This window comes from Eptesicus fuscus, chromosome 15 (assembly GCF_027574615.1).
Source record: "Eptesicus fuscus isolate TK198812 chromosome 15, DD_ASM_mEF_20220401, whole genome shotgun sequence".
In the NCBI taxonomy this organism is placed as follows: Eukaryota; Metazoa; Chordata; class Mammalia; order Chiroptera; family Vespertilionidae; genus Eptesicus; species Eptesicus fuscus.
In genome coordinates, this window is record NC_072487.1 from 74,106,357 (window position 1) to 74,125,695 (window position 19,339).

Consider the following 19,339-nt stretch of genomic DNA (forward strand, 5'->3'; position numbering starts at 1 on the left):
CTCCATCGTAGTTTAAAAAGGATGAAGGCCAGCCAAGGGTCGGTGAGCACAGTGCCTGGTGCCTGTGACATGCTCAGAATGAAGCAGTGAATGCTCATCTCCATCACCCATGTCCACCACCATCATCGACCCACTTCTGCCTGCAAGGTCAGAGCCGCAGCTTTTGGCCTATGGTTTAGCCTCCTTATTACAGATGGGGAAACTGAGGCCCGGAATGGGGAGCTTGCAAATTGGTGGCGGAGCAGGAAGCCGCTCTCCCCCGCTCCCCCAATTCCCACTTGGATCCCCATCTCTTCTCCTCCGCTCCTTTCCCACCTCTGGTCCTCCTCTGGTGTGCCCAGGGTCAGGCCTTGGCACCCACCCACCAGGCAGAGCCCTGCCCGGGAGAGCAGGGAGAGAGCGAGCGGAGCTGGGAGCAGTGGGCCCGGAGCCCCGGCTGCCTTCTCAGCGCTGGCTCTTTGTCTGTGGCTTTGTGATGGTAAGTGCTGCTCCTAAATCAGGTCTGTGACACTGTTATTGTTGCCCAGGGCGCAAAGAGTCTAAACTTTTCCCCTGAGGTCAAGAATGTGGCCAGTCCCCAAGCCGCCTGGAGCAGGGGCCTGGGTGGCTGGGGGTGGGGCTGGGGCCTCACCCTGAGCTAGGTCGAGATGTGGCGAGGAGGGGGTCAGCGGGAACAAAACGCTTTGAAATGCCTCCTCTCCATCACTGCCAACATTGTCCGCTGCCCACGGGGGGCCTGGCACCGCCTCGCCGGGGCTCCGGCCCCCAGCCCTGGCCAGACCCGGCCCCGGCATCTGAAAATGGACAGAAGGTTATTGTCCCTCCCTGCAGCCCTTTGTCTGCCCCAGTTCCAGATGTCTAGGCTGGGACCAGGGAGCTGACCCATGGTGGGCAGGGGGAGGGGACAAAGGAGGGGAGCACGGGTCACTGCATCCTGAGGGGTCATTCCCAGACCCTGAGATCCCACCCAGCCACGGCCAGTCCCCTTCTGGGCTGTCTGCGTCCCGGGATTGTCCCAGTTCCCTCCTCCCTTCCCCCCAGGCCAGGGTCCAGCCTCAGGAAGGAAGGCCATGGGGGTGCAGGAGTTAAGAGCAGGGCGCCTCGGGATCCCCATACGTCCACCTGGTAGCTATGCTCTTGGGCATGTCTGTCCCATGTAGGCACCATTGTACCCGGATTCATTCATTCACCAGGCAACCACAGCGCCCTCCTCTGTGCCAGCTCCGTGCTGGGCTCCGTGGTGGGTGGGCCCCTCTGGTCCTTGCCGAGTGCGGTTAATGGACGTCATAGTAAGGGGTTAACATTCCCACCCGCCTTCTCCGCGTTATCGCATTCTTTTCACAACAAAACTGAGGACGCAGTAGGTCCGGTTCTTGGTTCTTATATCTGTTTTCCAGCTTTGGACACCGAGGCTCTGAGAGGTAGAGCCTCTCGCCCAAAGTCAGGCTGCCAGGAAGCAGCAGAGCCGGGATCCTGGCCCAGGCTGACGGCCGCCACCGAGAGGAATGATCTGCTAATAAATACTTGGAAGGTGTTGAAGGCAGAGCCTGGCAAAGTTGCAGACTCAGCCTGCGGGAGCTGCTGATGGTGCCCATTCCATCCCTCAGTGTTCCCATTTCACAGATGGTGCTACTGAGGCCCAGGCCAGGGAAAAACAGTCTGGGGTGAGGAGCTTGGGGGCACCTAAATAGCAACACCAACAGTGATTCTGCAGCCACCAGGGTCAGCCAGAGGGAGGCAGGCTGCCCAGTTTCAAACCCCAACTCCGTGTGGGCTTGGCTAACTGACTTAGAGCCCCACACTTCCACTTCCTCATCCGTGAAATGGAGATATTCCCTGCTCCACAGGGTTGTTGTGAAATTTAAATCAGATTATACATTTAAATACTTAGCATTGTGCCTGGCACACAGCAGTCATTTAATGGTAGCTGTTATTACTATTGTTCCAAACGGGGTAACATTTATCCTTTGGAACCTTCCTCTCACCTGGGGTCGCCTGAGGACAAGGCTCTGTTGAGGGGCTGGGGGGAGTTAGCAGTTGCTGATGGGGGTGGGGATAGCAATGCTTGGTTTTCTTGGGGTCTCTAGAAGTCATGTGACTGGATACTCCTGCAGGGCGGGGGGCGGGGGGCGGCCAAGGGATGGGCCGGGAGGGGAAGGGGCGGCCTGGGCCCAGAGGAGTTAACAGCTCCGGGCCCGGGCCCAGCCAGGCTGCCACGCTGCAGCCCAGCCACAGCAACGGTTTTAGCCGGAGCCAGGGCGCTTCCTGATGGGCAAAACAGCTGGCTGCCCGGGGAAACAGCTGGCCTGGCCCCAGCCTCCTGAGGACGGAGGCAGAGCCTCCGAGGACAGCTCCCATCTCCGGGCCTGGGAGAGGAAGGCCTGGCCAAGACGGAGTCCTTTGCAGTGGGTGTGGGTGTTGGGTGGGACTAGGAGATGAGGGCGCGGAGGCAGATTCTGGAGCAGAGGCCAAGGTATGCTAGGTCTAAGCCGGAGTGGACGGGGTGACTCCCGCAGGATTGGGGGCTCTGGTCTCCCCTCAAATAGAGAAGATGACGGGCAGGGGAGCAGATGGGGACAAGCCTGTGCTCAGCCCTGGGTCCTCTGGGAACCAAGCTCGGAACCTGAGCGGGAGGGAGCCCAGGCGGGGCTCCTAGACTCCTCTCTGCTGAGCTGCACCAGAACCAGGATTGGGGTGTGAGCTCCTCTGGCCACAAAGCAGGACAGGGGCCCAGAGAGCCCCCAACCCAGGCGGCATGAAGCTGGCAGCTGGTAAGAGAGAGCTCCATCCAAGCATCCCTCAGCGGTGGGCCCTGTTCCCAGCCTGCGTGGGACCCCCAACCCTTGAGCTCTGTCTGGGCACTGGATGGAGTACCTGCAGGCTGCCCCCACCCACGGGCAGGGAAGCGGCACCTGAGACCTCACATGAGGTTGGGCAGGGTAGGCAGAGGGTTAATGGGAGTGTGGCCAGAGTCCACTGGACCGGAGTCGCCTGCCTGGGCTCTTGACCCCCGAGTCCCACAGACTAGACACCCGTCATTTCTCTCCGACCAAGGGGTGTCCTCTAGCCCACCTTCCTAACCTCCAGGAGGAGGGGGCTGGTCCCCACTTGCATGTGCCAACCTCAGCGCTCCTCTTGCCGCGAAGGCCAGCCTGCAGAGCCTGGGCCAGTGGGCAGGCCTGGGAGCTGAGGCTCCCAGCGGGAAGAAGGCCCGGGGGAGGGGGGCAGCTCTGGGGTCTCTAGTTCCTGATGCCAGAGTGAAGCCTAAGGCTCTGGCGCCACCAGCTGGCCTTGGGCAGCACTGCAGTGGCTGAGGGATGGGCGTGAAGATGCTGTGGTGGGGAGACACCCAGAGCTCAGCCAGATGTTGGTCCAGGATGGCCTCTGTCCTATTCAGACAGACGGGCCCAGTATTTTTCCAGGTGTGTCTCCTACTCCTACCTGACCTGGAGAACGAGGCCCGAGGCCCCACAGAACAGCAGCTTCAAACACTAGCCGCCTTCAAAATCACCAGGAAGTGCGTTGGTTAAACCTCCACTCCCAGAGTTTGTGACCCCATAGGGATGGGGAGGGACTTAGGAATTTGCATTCCTAACAGTTGCCAGGTGAGGCTGCTGCTGGCTGATCAGGGACCATAGTTTGAGAACCACTGCTTTAGTCATGCTGTGAATTTGGCCCAAGGCTACCTTCATAGAGTGTGTCTTATTATTCTGTTTTGGAGGGCGGCGGGGAAAAGATTGGACGTGGGATTACAGGTGCTTGATCAGCTACCTACACAGTGTCCCCATCATCTTTCCATTGCCCGGCGGGCCTCGCTCTGGGGCTGGGGATAAAAGGGTGCTGGAGGCGAGCAGGTCCTGCCTCAGAACTCACAGCCAGGCAGGTCTGGTGTTCGATCTTTCCACCCGGAAGTCTAAGCGTCAGTTCAAAACAAGGCCTCAAACAGAACCTATATACAGCTGTACCAGTCAATAATGCGGATTTTATAACCAAAGAAAACACGATAATTTCAAGAGAAACATCAAAAGTGCTTTATTCAAAGTAATGTCCATGGCTCGCTACACATTTCCCCATCTTTCAGGTAATTTGTGGATACCCTCCCAATAGAACTTTTCTTGTTTTGAGGCAAACCATTCAGAGACCCAATTTTCCACTTCTTCCTACGTTTTGAAGTGCTGCTCAGAAAGTGCGTGTGCCATCGATCAGAACAAGTGGTAATCTGAAGGAGCAAGGTCTGGTGAATACGGCGGGTGGGTTAATACTTCCCAGGCAAGATCTTTTAACGTGTCTTTAACTGGTATTGAAGTGTGTGATGGTGCGTTATCATGAAGCAAAATTACTTTGCTGTGTCTTCTGGTTGTTTTAGGATCAAAACGTGATTATTTGTTTTCGGTAGGAATCAGTATTAATGGTTTCACCTGGTTTTATTTATTTATTTATTTATTAAAATATATTTTATTGATTTTTTACAGAGAGGAAGAGAAAGGGATAGAGAGTTAGAAACATCGATGAGAGAGAAACATCGATCAGCTGCCTCTTGCACACCTCCTACTGGGGATGTGCCCGCAACCAAGGTACATGCCCTTGACCAGGAATCGAACCTGGGACCCTTGAGTCCGCAGGCCGATGCTCTATTCACTGAGCCAAACCGGTTTCGGCATATTTCACCTGGTTTTAGAAGCTCATAATACACCACACCTTCCTGATCCCACCAAACGCAGAGCATTGTCTTCTTTCTGAAGCGATTTGGCCTTGCAGTCGATGTTGATGGTTGACCTGGATCAACCCATGATTTTGTGCATTTGGGATTCTCAAAATAAATCCACTTTTCATTGCCAGTCACAATTCAATGCAAAAAAGACTTTCTTTCATGCCGTTGAAGCAGCATTTTACTGATGACTTTTCGGTTTTCCATTTGTCTTTCATTCAGTTGATGTGGCACCCATTTCCCTTTCTTCAAAATCTTTCCCATTCCTTGTAAATGATTGGAAATTGTTTGCTGAGCAACATGTAATCTTTCTGCAAGTTGTTTTTGAGTTTGACACGTATCTTCATCCAATAATGCTTGTAATTGTTGGTCTTCAAACTTTTTCGATTGACCTGGACGTTCTTTGTCTTTCACATAAAAATCATCACTTTTAAAGCATTTAAACCAGCGTTCACAAGTATCTTGAGTAGAGCATGTTCACCATAAGCTTCCCGAAGTATTCAGCAGCACTCTTCTTCAAAATAAAGTAATGAATTAAAACTTCCCGCAAATGCTCTTTTTTTGACACGAAATTCGACATTTTTAAGCGTAAAAATATCTATGATGTTAACACCTTCAGCAAATTTGACATATGAAGTTTTGAAGCCTGCTGTCAATACAACAAAATAGCATACATATCAAATTGCATATATATCAACATATGTGTAACTCCATCTATTGAAAAAAAAATCCGCCTTATTAACCGGTACACCTTATATATTCCACCTGCTCGGGTCTTCCCCATTCAGGAACTAGTCCGCCATCCAGCCCAGTTGCAAACCCTGTGGCTCATCCTGATTCCTTGCTCCATCTCCACATCTAATCTGGTTACACACCTCAGCCCCCCTCCACCCCCCCGGACTTCTCTCCCTGTGCCAGGGTCTCCTGGCTTCCATCCCTGCCCCCCTTGGCCACCCTCTGAGCTGCAGCCAGAGTGATCTTTTTTTTCCTTCCTTAATCCTCACCCGAGGATATTCTTTTCCATTGATTTTTTTTAGAGAGAGTGAAGGGGAGGGAGGAGGGAGAAAGAGAGAAAGAGAAACATTGTTGTGAGAGAGACACATCGATTGGTTGCCTCCCACATTCACCCCAAGGAGGATGGGGATCAAGCCTGCAACTGAGGTACATGCTCTTGACAGGGAGTTGACGCTCTGACCACTGGGCAAACCGGCCAGGGTGAGAGCAAGCTTTTAAAAGACAAATCATCTTACTCCTTTGGCTATCCCCTCCAATGTCTTTTCTTTCTTTCTTTTTTAAAAAATATATTTTATTAATTTTTTACAGAGAGAAAGTGAGAGGGCTAGGGAGTTAGAAACATCGATGAGAGAAACAATGATCAGCTGCCTCCTGCACACTCCCTACTGGGGATGTGCCCTCAACCAAAGTACATGCCCTTGACCGGAATCGAACCTGGGACTCTTCAGTCCGCAGGCTGACGCTCTATCCACTGAGCCAAACCGGTTAGGGCTCATTGCAGTTTTTTAAAAAGGCCTTAGGGGGTCCTCTCCTCTCACCACACTGCCCTGGCTCACTTCCCTAGCTTGTTCTCCCCACAGGACAGTGACCCCACCTGCTCCCTCTCCATGGAACACTGTTCCCCCAGAGCCCCTGGCTCCCCTTATGCTCTGCGATGTTTTCACTGACACCTCGACTCAGCATCACCTCCCACCCCCAGCGGCTCTCTGTTCTTATGAACCTGTTTTGTTTTGTTCATAGCATTACTGCTCTTTGAAACGATCTATTAATTTATCATCTGTGTCTCCTGTCTACCTCCTCTCCGCAGAATGTCTTGTGTGCCCCAGTACCTCTGCTTGAACCTAGCATGGGTTCCATAAATACTTGCTGAATGAATGGGGCTACATAGGACGTCGTGTAGGACTCTGTCCCTTAGACATGACATTGGGGAAGGTGTTCCAGAGGAGGGAAGTTTAAGCTGAGATTGGAGGGCCTGTAGGAGTTGGCCAGAAAGACCAGTTCATGCAGAGGAACAACTGAAAAGCATGTGAGACGGTCCTAAATCATGGAGTGTTCTGGAAACTGTACATAGTCCAGTTTGGCTGGAGCAGAAAATTGGGTGGGAGGGGAGGTCAGAGGAGTTGGAGAAGTCAGGAGGCCATGCAGGGCCTTGTTGCTCCTTGAGGGGGTTGAGCTCTTTGCTGAGGGCAGTGGGCACCCCCCCTTCCCCATCAAGCATGTTAGTGTCAGGCATTTTAGAATGGGCCATTGGGTGCAGAGTGGGGGGAGCTGGGCGGTGGAGGGGCCAGGTGAGTGGTGCTGATGCCCTGAGCCAGGGGAGTGGCCATGTGCAGGAGACGTTGGGGAGGTGGTCTTACCAGGACGGGGTGATGGATCAGGCCGAGAGAGGGGGGCTTGTTATCAGTGACACCAGGGCTGCAGCTTGCGGGACTGGGTGGATGGAGGTGCCATTCGCTAGAGCTGGGAGGCCGCCAGAGGGGGAGCAGGTTTGGGGAAACGGCTGAGGTTCTGTTTTGGACAGATGGAATTTGGGTCTCGGTGGGCAGTTTTCCAGAAACAGGGAGTGAGTAGCTGCTCCAGGAGATCAGCTGCTGAGGAGAGCCCTGTTGGGTGGGGAAGAGGTGCGCATTGGGGGGCGTGGCCAGGAGGAGGCTGGTCTTGGCAGGAGCAGTTTGGCCCGAGCAGCCTTGGCCTCTGTAAGTTCTGAATGGGGATGAGGAAGCAAGACCGGGAGCAAGGCAGAGATTCCCTCCGAGAGGTTTGGAAGGAGAGGCGGGGCTGCAGCTGGGGGCCAGCAGGCAGCTTGGTGTTTTGCATTTTAAGTTGGGGAAGATTGAAGTCCTTTGGAAAGTCGAAGGAAGGATCCAGAAGAGAGGGAGGTTTGCGATCCAGGAAGGGCAAGGCAAGGGGATGGCATTTGGAGCCCAGGGGTGGTTCTGTCACGAGGAAAGAGTGCCTGTTTCATTGTCCCAGGCGGTGAGAGCTGAGGCTGGCTTAGGGGGGGAGGCGCCAGGTTTGGAGGCTGGAAATGAGAGTTCCCAGGTGACGGCCTCTCTTTTCTCCAGAAAGGAGGAGGAGGGAGAGGCCATATGCCTTCCATCGCAGGGCCACTGGCTGGGAGTGGCCCCACTGGAAGGAAGCTTCCACCAGCCTGGGGGAGGCTTTGCAGCCAGGCTGAGACCTGGCTCCAGGGGTCAGTGCCCCCACATCCTGCCCCATCACTAGGCAAGCCCGTTCCTTGCTGGGCCCCCACCCCTTCGCCTCTCGGTGGACAGTGTGCACAGGCTTAGCCCTCCCCCCTGACCCTGGGAAGAGGCTGAAGGGAGACCCAAAGGGTCACAGGAAAGCAGGCTTTCCTGGTGGGGGGCGGGGTGGTGAATGGAAGGGAAACCTGGCTTCCTCTCCGGTCCTATCTTCCAGCTCATCTCAAGAGAGCCTGGAGCCCTAGCCCGGTGGATAGAGCCTCCGCATGTGGACCGAAGGACCCCAGGTTCAATTCCGGTCAAGGGCATATGCCCGGTTTCAGGCTCAATCCCCAATAGGGGGCGTGCAGGATGCGGCCGGTCAATGACCCTCTCTCATCTATCTCTCTCTCCTTCTCCCTTCCTCTCTGAAATCAATAAAAATATTTTTTAAAAAGAGAGAGAGCCCTAACCGGTTTGGCTCAGTGGATAGAGCATCGGCCTGCAGACTGAAAGGTCCAGGGTTCGATTCCGGTCAAGAGCATGTTCCTTGGTTGCGGGCACATCCCCAGTAGGGTGTGTGCAGGAGGCAGCTGATCGATGTTTCTAACTCTCTATCCCTCTCCCTTCCTCTCTGTAAAAAAACCAATAAAATATGTTTAAAGAGAGAGAGAGAGAGCCTGGAGACCCCTTTCCATCTCAGCGGGGCCTAAGAACCCAACTCGGCCCCAGGGGAGGCTGTATTCCCAGGGGCTGTGTGCTGCCTCCTAGCTCTGCACTCAGTCTCAGAGTGAACTTTGCTCTCTTAAAGGACCGAAGCAGCGCCCGTGCCGGCGACAGAGGCGAGGGCGATGACGCGGGAGACGCCAGGCTCCGACCGCCGCGGGACGGCGCGCCCAGGTCAGGAGGCCCCTTCGCGCCGCTGGGGCGGGACGCGCTGCCTCGGGCTCCGCGGAGTTCCGTCCGCGCCCGCCAGAGGGCGCCCGGGGCGCGCAGCGGGGGCGGGGCCGGGAGCCCGGGGCGGGCCGCGAGGAGTTGGTCCTGTCCCGTGGGTGGGTGGCTGAGGTCCGTGGGTCGGACGTTGGGCCAAGGAATCCGAGTTAGGGGCGTCGGGAACTCGGCGAAGCCGGATTTCGGGGGTTGCATCTCAGGGATTTGGAGAGGAGCGTTCGCCGACGCCGGGAAGGCTCGGATGCCGTCACCCCTGACCCGCCCCTCTCCCCCGGCCCCCCCCTCGGGCGTCCAGCCGGGAGGGGGCTGCTCCCGGGGCGCGTCTGGGGCGGCTCTCCGGGCCCTGGTCCTGTGGCCCCCTGGCCGAGGAGAGGACACTTGAAAATCCCCGTATAGGGGTGGGGAGTGGGACCCCACTTTGTGTTGGGGGGGTACGCTACCCCCATTCCCTTCTGGGCCGCCACGGCCCCACCCCGGGCCCGGGCCCCCCGCCCCGCCCCGACCCAGCCGCGCCGCCCACTCCCCTCGGCGGGGCCCGGAGCCCTGGGGGCCGCCGCCGCCGCCGGAGCGCTCGCCATGCGCGCCGCCCCGCTGCTCTCGCTGCTGCTCCTGCTGGGGCCGCGGCTCCAGGTCACGGGCCTCGCGGAGCCGCCGCCCGCCGTGGTCCTGGCCATCCTGGCCCGCAATGCCGAGCACTCGCTACCCCACTACCTGGGCGCGCTGGAGCGGCTGGACTACCCCCGGGCCCGGCTGACCCTCTGGTGAGAGACCCGGGCGTTGGCACCCACTGGGCACCTGCCCCCCCAGCTCCAGATGAGGCCCAGTCCAGACACCACCCAGGCAGGCTCCTCCCCGGGCAGACGGGCCCTCTTCAGCCCCTAGCCCCGGGCGGGACCCGTCCCCCTGGCCCTGCAGACTGACCTCCGAGGCCGGAGGCTGACCTAGGACACCCACCCTGGCCCCTGCGCCTCCTCTTGCCACCTCCTCTGGGTGTGAGTTGGGCTGGGCCCCTCTTGCTGTCAGTGCCCACACTCAGCCCCGGGGGCCTGGGGTTGCTTGACTTGGAGGGAGCAGACAGGAATAGCAGACATCCCCTGGGGCCCGAGGGGGCAGGCATCAGCAGGACTGGGGGTTCCTGGGTAGCAGTGGGGGTGCAGTCAGCCCTGGGCTCCAGACTGCTCTGCAGGGGAGTCAGACCTGCTCCCCCTCCCGCTGGGCTGGTTCCAGACTGTAGAGGGCTGGTCCTGCCAGCTGATGGCAGTGCCCCCTCTGCTGTCCCACCCCCAGGTGTCCCCACAAGGCGCTGGATTCAGAGGCCACAGTCTGTGGCAGCAGAACAGGGAGGAGCCCCAAGCTGAGGTTGGGGATAAAAGGAGGGAAATGACAAACTACCCCTCACAGCACACCAAACTTGGGCTGGGGGTGGAGCCGTGGCCTGGGGAGGCCGCCCACAATTACCACAGTTTGGGAGCTCCTAGTTCCCACCCCTACGGGACTTGACACGTAGTTAGTCTTCATTTCTGGGGAATTGGCTTAAAGGGACAGTGTCACCTAAAACCTGGCTTTTCACTGAGCCCCCTACCCCGACTCGGCCATGGGAGCCTCTTCCACAGGAGAGGAGAAGCGTGTTCCGTGTCCGTCAGCTCCGCCCAGGACACTCAGTGTGGTGTGAGCCTCCTTATAGCTCCCCAGCAGAGAAGCATCAGCTCTCCGTCCAGTCCCGACTGGGGAGGGGCTGACTGGTCACACAGCAAGGAAGGACGGTAGCCAGGTGTGGCGGTGTGTTCTTCAAAGCCGAGGTACTTTCCATCCTTCGAAATGCACTCCAGCTGTTACCTCGGCCTGCTGGGCCATCGCGTAGTCAGAGAGGAAGAAGGTGAAGCCCAGAGAGGGGCGGACTTGCCTTTGGTCACAGGTCACACCATGGGTCACAGACCCGTGACGGCACCTGGCTGCCTGCTCTCAGCCCCTCCTCTGTGGCACACCTACCGCCACGCCCCTAGGAGAAGCCCGCCTCGCAGGTGTTGCTGCTGCGGGGGTCAAGGCTGCCTCGGGGTTTGGTTCTTCTGTGGCTGCACCCCCTTCACCCTTCTTCCTCCTGTGTCCCCAGGTGTGCCACGGACCACAACGCGGACAACACCACAGAGATGCTGCAGGAGTGGCTGGCCGCTGTGGGCAATGACTATGCAGCCGTGGTCTGGAGGCCTGAGGGCGAGTCCAGGTGGTGAACTGGGGGGCGGGGGGCGGAGGGAGATAGGCAATAGCTGCAGCCCAGAGAGAAAAGGGACAGCCCAAGCCACGGGCTCCCAGCCAGGCTCCGTCCACTGCCCTGCAGGAGGCGCCGCCTACCCCCGGGACATCTCATGTCTTTACCCCTCAGGCCCTACCCAGACGAAGAGGGTCCCAAGCACTGGACCAAAGAAAGGCACCAGTTTCTGATGGAGCTGAAGCAGGAGGCCCTGACCTTTGCCAGGGACGCGAGGGCAGACTATATCCTGGTGAGCAAGCCTGGCCTACGACTGGGATCTGTTTCTGACAGAAGTTCTGGTGTGACCACCTCCTGAAGGCTAGCAACCTGGGTCAGAAATCAGATACGGAGCTTGGATCCCTGTGCTTGAACTCAGACTAGATATTAAGCCTGGGTTCCTGAGACAGATTCCAGTTCCCTGAACGAGGGTTCAGAATAGGCCTTTGGATCTACGCCCCAAGTCAGATCTCTGAGAAAGTTCTTAGATCAGCAACTCAGTTCTTTCTTTCTTTCTTTTTTTTAAATTTTATGTTTGTACTAGAGGCCCAGTGCATGATTGAATCATGCACGTGTAGGGTCCCCTACACACTTTCGCTTTCTATCGCGGGGGAGCTGGGTGCTGTCCGCTGGTGCACCAGGCCTTTCAGAAGCCTCCGGCACGGCTTCTGAAAGGCCTGGTGCACCAGCGGACAGGCACCCAGCTCCCCCGCTTTTGATGGTCCGTGGTGGGACGTGCGCTCACTGCCCCAGAGGCCCCTTCTGTGCTGCAGCACAGCCATGGCGCAGATGCTGAGCTCGAGCCGCCACTGGTGACATGAGCTCAGCGTCCCGCCGGCCCAATCGGCCACCCCGGCCACCCCAAGTCCCGCCCCCCCCACGCCTCCTGGCCAATCGTGGGCATAGCGAAGGTACGGTCAATTTGCATATTTGTCTATTATTAGGTAGGATTATTTTCAGAGAGAGAGGGGAGGGAGGGATAGAAACATCAATGAGAGAATCACCAATCGGCTGCCTCCTGCACGCCCCCTACTGGGGATCTAGCGGGCAACCCAGCCGTGTGCCTGACCTGGACTCAAACCACGACCTCTTGGTTCATGGGTGGACACTCAGCCACTGAGCCACACTGGCTGGGCGAGCAACTCAGTTCTTATCTCTGGACCCAAACTCTGAGCCAGCGCCCCAGACTAGATCCTTGGTCCAGAAAGAGATCTACTAGTTTGTAGGTTAGGCCTCTGGTAGGGAACCCCACTGGGTTCTGAGAGCCACTTCTGGGAGTCTGGCCATCTGGAGGGCTCCCACCCAGCGAATCTCTGGGGGCTGCAGCCAGGCAAGGCTGGGGTCGGTGACACCCCCTCCTCACAGTTTGCAGACACCGACAACATTCTGACCAACAACCAGACACTGCGGCTTCTGGTTGAGCAGGGGCTGCCCGTGGCGGCCCCCATGCTGGACTCGCAGACCTACTACTCCAACTTCTGGTGCGGGATTACTCCGCAGGTGAGGCTGGGGCGGGACCTCCGGCACCTGGAGGTCCTGGGAGGAGGGACCCCGAGACTAGAGGGCCCGGAGGCCCTGGGGTCTGTGCGCCTTGGCAGGGAGCAGTGTTCTTGGGATGGAGGGTCCCTCTCACTGCCCAGAGCACCCCCTTCCCCAGGGCTACTACCGCCGCACAGCCGAGTACTTCCCCACAAAGAACCGCCAGCGCCGGGGCTGCTTCCGGGTCCCCATGGTCCACTCCACCTTCCTGGTGTCCCTGCGGGCGGAGGGGGCAGCCCAGCTCGCCTTCTACCCCCCTCACCCCAACTACACCTGGCCCTTTGACGACATCATCGTCTTCGCCTACTCCTGCCAGGCTGCTGGTGAGGACAGCTCTCCCTGATCCTTCCTTGGAAGCCTCTAGGCCTTCGCACATGCTGTTCCCTCTGCTTTGCATGCCCTTCCCACTCTACACACAGTTCAGAGAGGGGAGCGTTGTCATGGGTTTTTGTGTGCAGGGGGTGTTGCCCACGTCTGTGGTGCAGACATGCAGGAAGGAAAAAAGTCACATGTTAAAAGTGAGAGAGAAATGTATGGAGAAAAGTGAGAAGCAGATGTCTTTTCTCATTGCCACCACTACTTTGATTATGAGCCAAGGTTCACTGGCCAGCAGTTTGAAGAGGTTTAGTGAACAGTGGTTTTGTTTGTTTATTTGTTTAACACATTTTTATTGACTTCAGAGAGGGAGGGAGAGGGAGAAAGAGTTAGAAACATCAATAATGAGAGAGAACCATTGATCAGGTGTCTTCTGCCCGCCCCACACTGGGGATCCAGCCCGCAACCCAGGCACGTGCTCTGACCGGGAATCGAACCGTGACCTCCTGGTTCATGGGTTGATGCTCAACCACTGAGCCACAGGATACCGTGGCCCTGCCCCTGAGGCGTTCACAGTCCATAGAGGACAAAGAGTAAACAGTGATTTTAATAAAGGCGGCAAGTCTTGAAGAAATGAAAAGGCGGCCAGTGGAGGACAGCTTGAAGGGAGCAAGAGAGGGTGTGGGTCTAAGTCAGGGATCTGGGTCAAAGCTGCGGATGGTGCTGGATCGGGGCTGGATCTGGGCAGAGGCAGAGTGAGGACAGGAAGCCGTGGCCCCCCTAGGTGGTCTCCCGTGGCTGTACCGCTGCTGTAGGCACGGAGTTGGCCTGTCCCTGGCCCCTGAGGCTCAGACTCTGTCTGTCTTGCTCACCGCCATTGCCCTGGCAACCAGCAGGTGTTCCAGAACACCATTTAAATGAGTAAACCACCTCAGCAGAAAGCTCCCTCAGATTTTTATTTTTTTTTGAGCCAAGCCCTTTCCAATCCCACAGGTGGGGACACTGAGTCCCAGGGAGGACTCGCACTGGGACCCTGGCAGGACTGGCTCCTGAGAGCCCTGCCCCGGCACTCACCCGGCCTCTCTCTGCAGGAGTCTCGGTCCACGTGTGCAACGAGCACCGCTATGGGTACATGAATGTGCCTGTGAAGTCCCACCAGGAGCTGGAGGACGAGAGGGTCAACTTCGTCCACCTCATCCTGGAGGCGCTCGGTGAGGGCTGGGAGCCGGGCGCCCGCCTGCTGCCACCACGCCCCGCCTCCCCTGTGCCCCTTCTCCTAGGCCCCAGGCCTGACTGGCATCGGGCTCAGGGTCCCAGCCTCACCCCTAACTTATTCCCTGACTCTGGGCAAGTCCATTCTCCACTGGGCCTCAGTCTTCCCATCTGTACAATGGAGGCAGGTGGATTCTGTGATCTCTGAGGGCCCTTCCTGCTGGGCGTTCTGCCGAAGGGGCAGGAATGGGGCGGGGGGGTTAGGACTCCAGGGTCACTGCCAAAGGCGCTCATGATTGGGGTGCTTTCCTCTGCAGTGGACGGGCCCCCTATGTGGGCCTCGGCTCATGTGTCCCGGCCCCCTAAGCATCCCACCAAGATGGGATTTGATGAGGTGAGTTCCCTCAGCCTGCAGGACTGGGGTCAGGAGGTGGGTGGGCCCCTCCCCTGGGTGGGCCCTTCCCCTGCCCTGCACCCACTCCCCGCTCCCCCTTCCTCTGCCTCCTCCAGGTCTTTGTCATCAGCCTGGCCCGCAGGCCTGACAGGCGTGAGCGCATGCTGAGCTCGCTCTGGGAAATGGAGATCTCTGGGCGGGTGGTGGATGCTGTGGATGGCCGGTGAGGCTCCCTGGGGGGGCCCTGGGCAGCAGGGGGGCAGTGTGGGCCCCTGGAGCTCCCTGGGAGGGCCCTGGGCAGTGGGGGGCAGTGTGGGCCACTGGCGCCCCCTGGGGGGGGAAAGCAGATGAATGAGTTGAGTGAGTTTCCTTTTCCAGGTGCTCAGACAGGGCCTGAGGAACTCTGTCTCAGGGGTCCCCGGGCAGACAGAACCAGGAGGGGGCGAGTTCAGTGGTTAAGGCCCAGGAGCTCCTGGCTTGGGTTCCGGCTCTGCCACTTGGCAGCTGTGTGACTTGGCCCAGTCACCCCATCTCTCAGCCCTGGGGTGTAAATGGGGAGCGCGGTGCCTTTCTCTCAGGGGCTTGCGAGGGTTGGGGGCCCGACACAGTCAGTATTCCACAGCTCAGGTGTCTTCATGGCTATGCCCAGCGCTCCTCTTCTCCATCCTGGACTTGGACATGTGGGGTGCGAGCAGGCGGGTCCCACTCCCCGGGGAACCCGGGTTACTCAGCCCCACGTGCCCGCTGCTGTTTGTGCATGCGCCCCAGCCTCTGGTCACAGCATGGCCATCCTGTGCTTGGGCCTCTGCATGTTCCCCCACATTCACCCTGGGGTGCGCCCCCTCATGCACCCACCACCCCGTGCTGCCACCCCCTCCCCTGTGGGTCACTCGGCCCGAGGTGGCTCCAGTTTCCCCATCCACTCACTGACGGCTTCAGGCCACACGAAGCAGGAACAGGCTGAAACCTCCTTGACGCCAGACTCCCGGGTGACTGACCAGCACGCACCAGGCGCCCGGACGAGTCCCTGGCGGCACCCCTCATCCCTTTACACCTGTCTTCCTCAGGACACTCAACAGCAGTGTCCTGCGGAGCCTCGGTGTGGACCTGCTCCCTGGCTACGAGGACCCCTACTCCGGCCGCACGCTGACCAAGGGTGAGGTGGGCTGCTTCCTGAGCCACTACGCCATCTGGGAGGAGGTGAGGACCGCCCCGGCCCGCCTCAGGGAGCAGGGGCCTCCCACTCCCTGCGCTCTGCCCAGCCCTGGAGGGAATGGTGGGTGACTGAATACATCAGCAAAGGCGCCCCGCAGCTTTAAACCTGTGTCCAACCCTACACCGTGGTCATTCTGCAGTCTCTGTTGAGCACTTACTGTGCTAGGAGCTGTCCTCTCTGAGAACACAGAGAATATGCAGCCCTGGCCCTCCTGGGGCTCAGCGACCAGAGGGGGCACTGAAATCAAGGAAAAATCCACCAGCCTCTGAAGGAGGTACACAGGCTGCCCTAGTGTGCGCACTGGCCTGGGCTTCTGGCTCAGGATGGGGCCCTCATGCACCTCGCCATTGACAGGGGAAGAGAAGAGCCTCCTTAGCAAAAACACACACAGTAGGAGCAAAAACACACACAGTAGGAGCAAAAAACACACACAGTAGGAGCAAAAAAAACACACAGTAGGAGCAAAGAAACACACAGTAGGAGCAAAGAAACACACACAGTAGGAGCAAAAAAACACACACAGTAGGAGCAAAAACACACACAGTAGGAGCAAAAAACACACACAGTAGGAGCAAAGGCCTAGAGGCAGGAAGGAGTTGATGTGTTCAGGGGTGGGAAGAAGGGCCTCAATCCAGGGCCAGGGGTGTGAGTGACTCTGAGAGGCCACTGCGGGGACACTGGCCCGAGGGGCGCCCCCTCCCGGAGACGGTGCAGACTCCCTCCTTGTTTTTATTCTTTGCTGTAGCCAAAATGTTTGTGTGTGAGCTTCTATTTCATTGTTTTCCACGGTCTCTGAACAGATGGACACATGATGTACATTTCACCATTTGCTGAGCTGATTTCATGTTCTTTTCACATTTCCAAAAGTTCCGGAAAGTGCTTTTTCTTAGCGATGTTGGGGGCTAGGGTCTCCCCCACCCCCGCCCAGCCCGGCCTCCTTTAGGGAAGAAAGCTCAGGAGGCCCAAGTGAGCACCTGGGCCCTGCAGCCCAGCAGGTGCCGGTTCAGATCCTGGCTCTGCCACTTGCGGCCTGCGTGTCCTTGGACGCGTGGCTTCACCTCCCTGTCTCTGTCTCCTCGCTGCAGTCCAGGGCCATGTGTGCGCTGCCGCTGAGGGTCCCTGGAGATGGGCGGTGGCCCTGTGGCCCCGGGGATATGGCAGCACTCCGTGAATGCAGCACGGGTTCCGTCGCCGTCACGAGCCTGCTTGGAGCGCTAGAAGGGGTGTGGGGGGCCTTGCAAGGCGTGGGATCTCAGCGGAGTGGCGTGGCCAGGACTGAGCAGCTGGAGTGTAAATGAGGCCAGGGAGAGGTCAGTGTTAGCCAGGGGGAAGGGGACAGCCCGAACCTAAACCCCCCCCCCACCTCTCACCACAGGTGGTTGCCAGGGGCCTGGCCCGGGTCGTGGTGTTCGAGGATGACGTGCGCTTTGAGAGCAACTTCAAGGGGCGTTTGGAGAGGCTGATGGAGGAGGTGGAGGCAGAGAAACTCCCGTGGGACCTGATGTAGGCAGTCGGCACCCCCAGGGCAAGGGAGAGGGGCGGGCCTGGGGGGGGTCTGCCTCCTGCCTGGAGCCTTCCTTCCCCCAGCCTGGTCCTGGAGGACGGGGTTGGTCCTGTGACACACCAGGTCCTACAATGACTCCTGGGACCCTAATGTTGCCTGCAGCTACCTCGGCCGGAAGCAGGTGAACCCTGAGGAGGAGGTGGCCGTGGAGGGGCTGCCACGCCTGGTGGTGGCCGGGTACTCCTACTGGACACTGGCATACGTCCTGAGCTTGGCAGGCGCCCGCAAGCTGCTGGCCTCCCAGCCGCTGCGCCGGATGCTGCCCGTGGACGAGTTCTTGCCCATCATGTTTGATCAGCACCCCAAGTGAGTCTCGGGTGGGGCAGGGCAGGCCCACCTCAGCAAGTTGTACACCCCCTGGCCGGGCAGGTGGGGAGACTGAGGCTGGCAAGGCTGAGGCGCCAAGGAGTGGTCGAGGAGCCCCGCCTCACCCTGGAGGCAGACTCCCCGAGGGGTGGGCTCTGCTGGCCGTGTGGCTTTTAGAGAGGCGACTTCCCAGTTCTGGGCCTCAGTTTCCCCATCCGGAAAAGGGTGCTAAGGGAAACCATGCCTCTCTTGTTTGCGGTGAGGTCTAGATGGGGAGGGTGGGGAGGTGCATGAGGCCTGCATGCCGGGGCTCACCTCGGCCCCCTCCGCCGTCTTCACCCCCAGTGAGCAGTACAAGGCACACTTCTGGCCTCGGGACCTGCAGGCCTTCTCCGCCCGACCCCTGCTTGCGGAGCCCACTCACTACGCGGGGGACGCCGAGTGGCTCAGTGACACGGAGACATCCTCCCTCTGGGACGACGACAGTGGCCGCCTCATCAGCTGGAGCGGCTCTCACAAGACCCTTCGCGGCCCCCGCCTGGACCTGGCTGGCAGCAGTGGGCACAGCCTCCATCCCCACCCCAGGGACGAGCTCTAGGTGCGGGCCGGGCCTGGAGTGTTCTCTCCCCTTCCATGTCCAACTCTGCGGTCATGCTCCCCCTTCTCAGCCTGTCTCCCCTCTCTCTCTCTCTCTCTCTCGCTCTCGCTCTCTCTCTCTCTTGCTCTTCCTCTCTGTGTTTGTGTCTTGGTTTGTCTGCCTTGCTCCGTCCACCTCTAGCTCTCGCTCTGTGTCTGTCTCTGGCTCTTTGTTTCTCTGTATCTGGTGCCTCTCGCTGTCTCTGATTCTGTCTGCCTCTCGCTGCTCACCTCTGATTGTCTGTCTCTGACTGAATCTGTGTCTGTTTCTGTCTGCCTCTCACTGTCTGACGCCAGCTCTGTTTCTCCCAGGAGAGGCCAGTGCTGTCCAGGGAGCAGAGTTGGAGATTGCTGGCGGGAGCCGCCACCAGGAACCACAGACCCAGTGGGAACCAGCAGCCACCTTGGGCATGGCCACTCTGCCCTCTGGCCCCATCGTACATCAGGGAAACCAGAGATGCGTCTCCTTGCCCGAGGTCACAGCATGGAAGGGCAGCATTCGCAGGCCTTCCTGCCTGCCTGCCTGCCTCACGGCCTGGGATGGAGGGACGTAGGGGCCCTGCCCTCCCTGAGGACCCGGCTGCTGGGGGCCCTCCACCTCAGCTGCCCCCGCCCCCCAGCTCAAAGCCTGGGTCCCTAGCCAGTGGGAAGTGCAAGGTGGTGGGAGGAGGACCCAGCAACCAGTAGGCCCTCAATAAAAGTCAGCTGGTGTTTGCACTTTACATTTTTTAACTCGTGGCTGAGCCTCTTTGCCTGTCAGGAGGTCTGAAATCTATGGGGGAGCAGTTGGAGGGACAGAGGGGAGTGCAGCCTGGAGGCGGAGCCAGGCTGGTAACGGGGGTGGGAAGAGAAGCAGCCCAGCCCACGGTGAGTGCTCACCCATTGGGACTGTCAAGGGCATCACAGGCCTCACCTTGCAGGCCAGGGTGGGCCTAGGCCAGACCCAGGGCTGTTGAGGCCTCCTGCCTTTGGATCTTCACTTGTGTAGCCAGGACCCTCTGGGGGAAGTGGCTGGGGAGATCAGGCTCCCCTCTGGCCTGAACCAGTGTGGCCGCC

At 58.7% G+C, this 19,339-nt stretch overlaps 1 protein-coding gene across 1 annotated transcript; it reads left to right on the plus strand.

The window, feature by feature from the left end:
* The first annotated feature begins 9,397 nt into the window (after positions 1-9,397).
* Positions 9,398-18,995, plus strand: CERCAM (cerebral endothelial cell adhesion molecule). Its single transcript, XM_054727587.1, has 13 exons — positions 9,398-9,617; positions 10,967-11,077; positions 11,237-11,354; positions 12,467-12,601; positions 12,759-12,963; positions 14,047-14,166; positions 14,485-14,561; positions 14,678-14,784; positions 15,629-15,761; positions 17,153-17,280; positions 17,444-17,647; positions 17,993-18,245; positions 18,596-18,995. Exons 1-12 carry the CDS (start codon positions 9,433-9,435, stop codon positions 18,243-18,245), a joined length of 1,776 nt encoding a protein of 591 aa, XP_054583562.1. The 5' UTR covers positions 9,398-9,432; the 3' UTR covers positions 18,596-18,995.
* The last annotated feature ends 344 nt before the right edge of the window (positions 18,996-19,339 follow it).

Bases quoted from the DNA above. Each gene is read 5' to 3' on its own strand.
- CERCAM (XM_054727587.1), top strand. From the start codon at position 9,433: ATGCGCGCCGCCCCGCTGCTCTCGCTGCTGCTCCTGCTGGGGCCGCGG. The intron at 14,785-15,628 runs GTGAGGCTCCCT...TGTCTTCCTCAG, and splicing joins GTGGATGCTGTGGATGGCCG to GACACTCAACAGCAGTGTCC. The intron at 17,281-17,443 runs GTAGGCAGTCGG...TGTTGCCTGCAG, and splicing joins AAACTCCCGTGGGACCTGAT to CTACCTCGGCCGGAAGCAGG.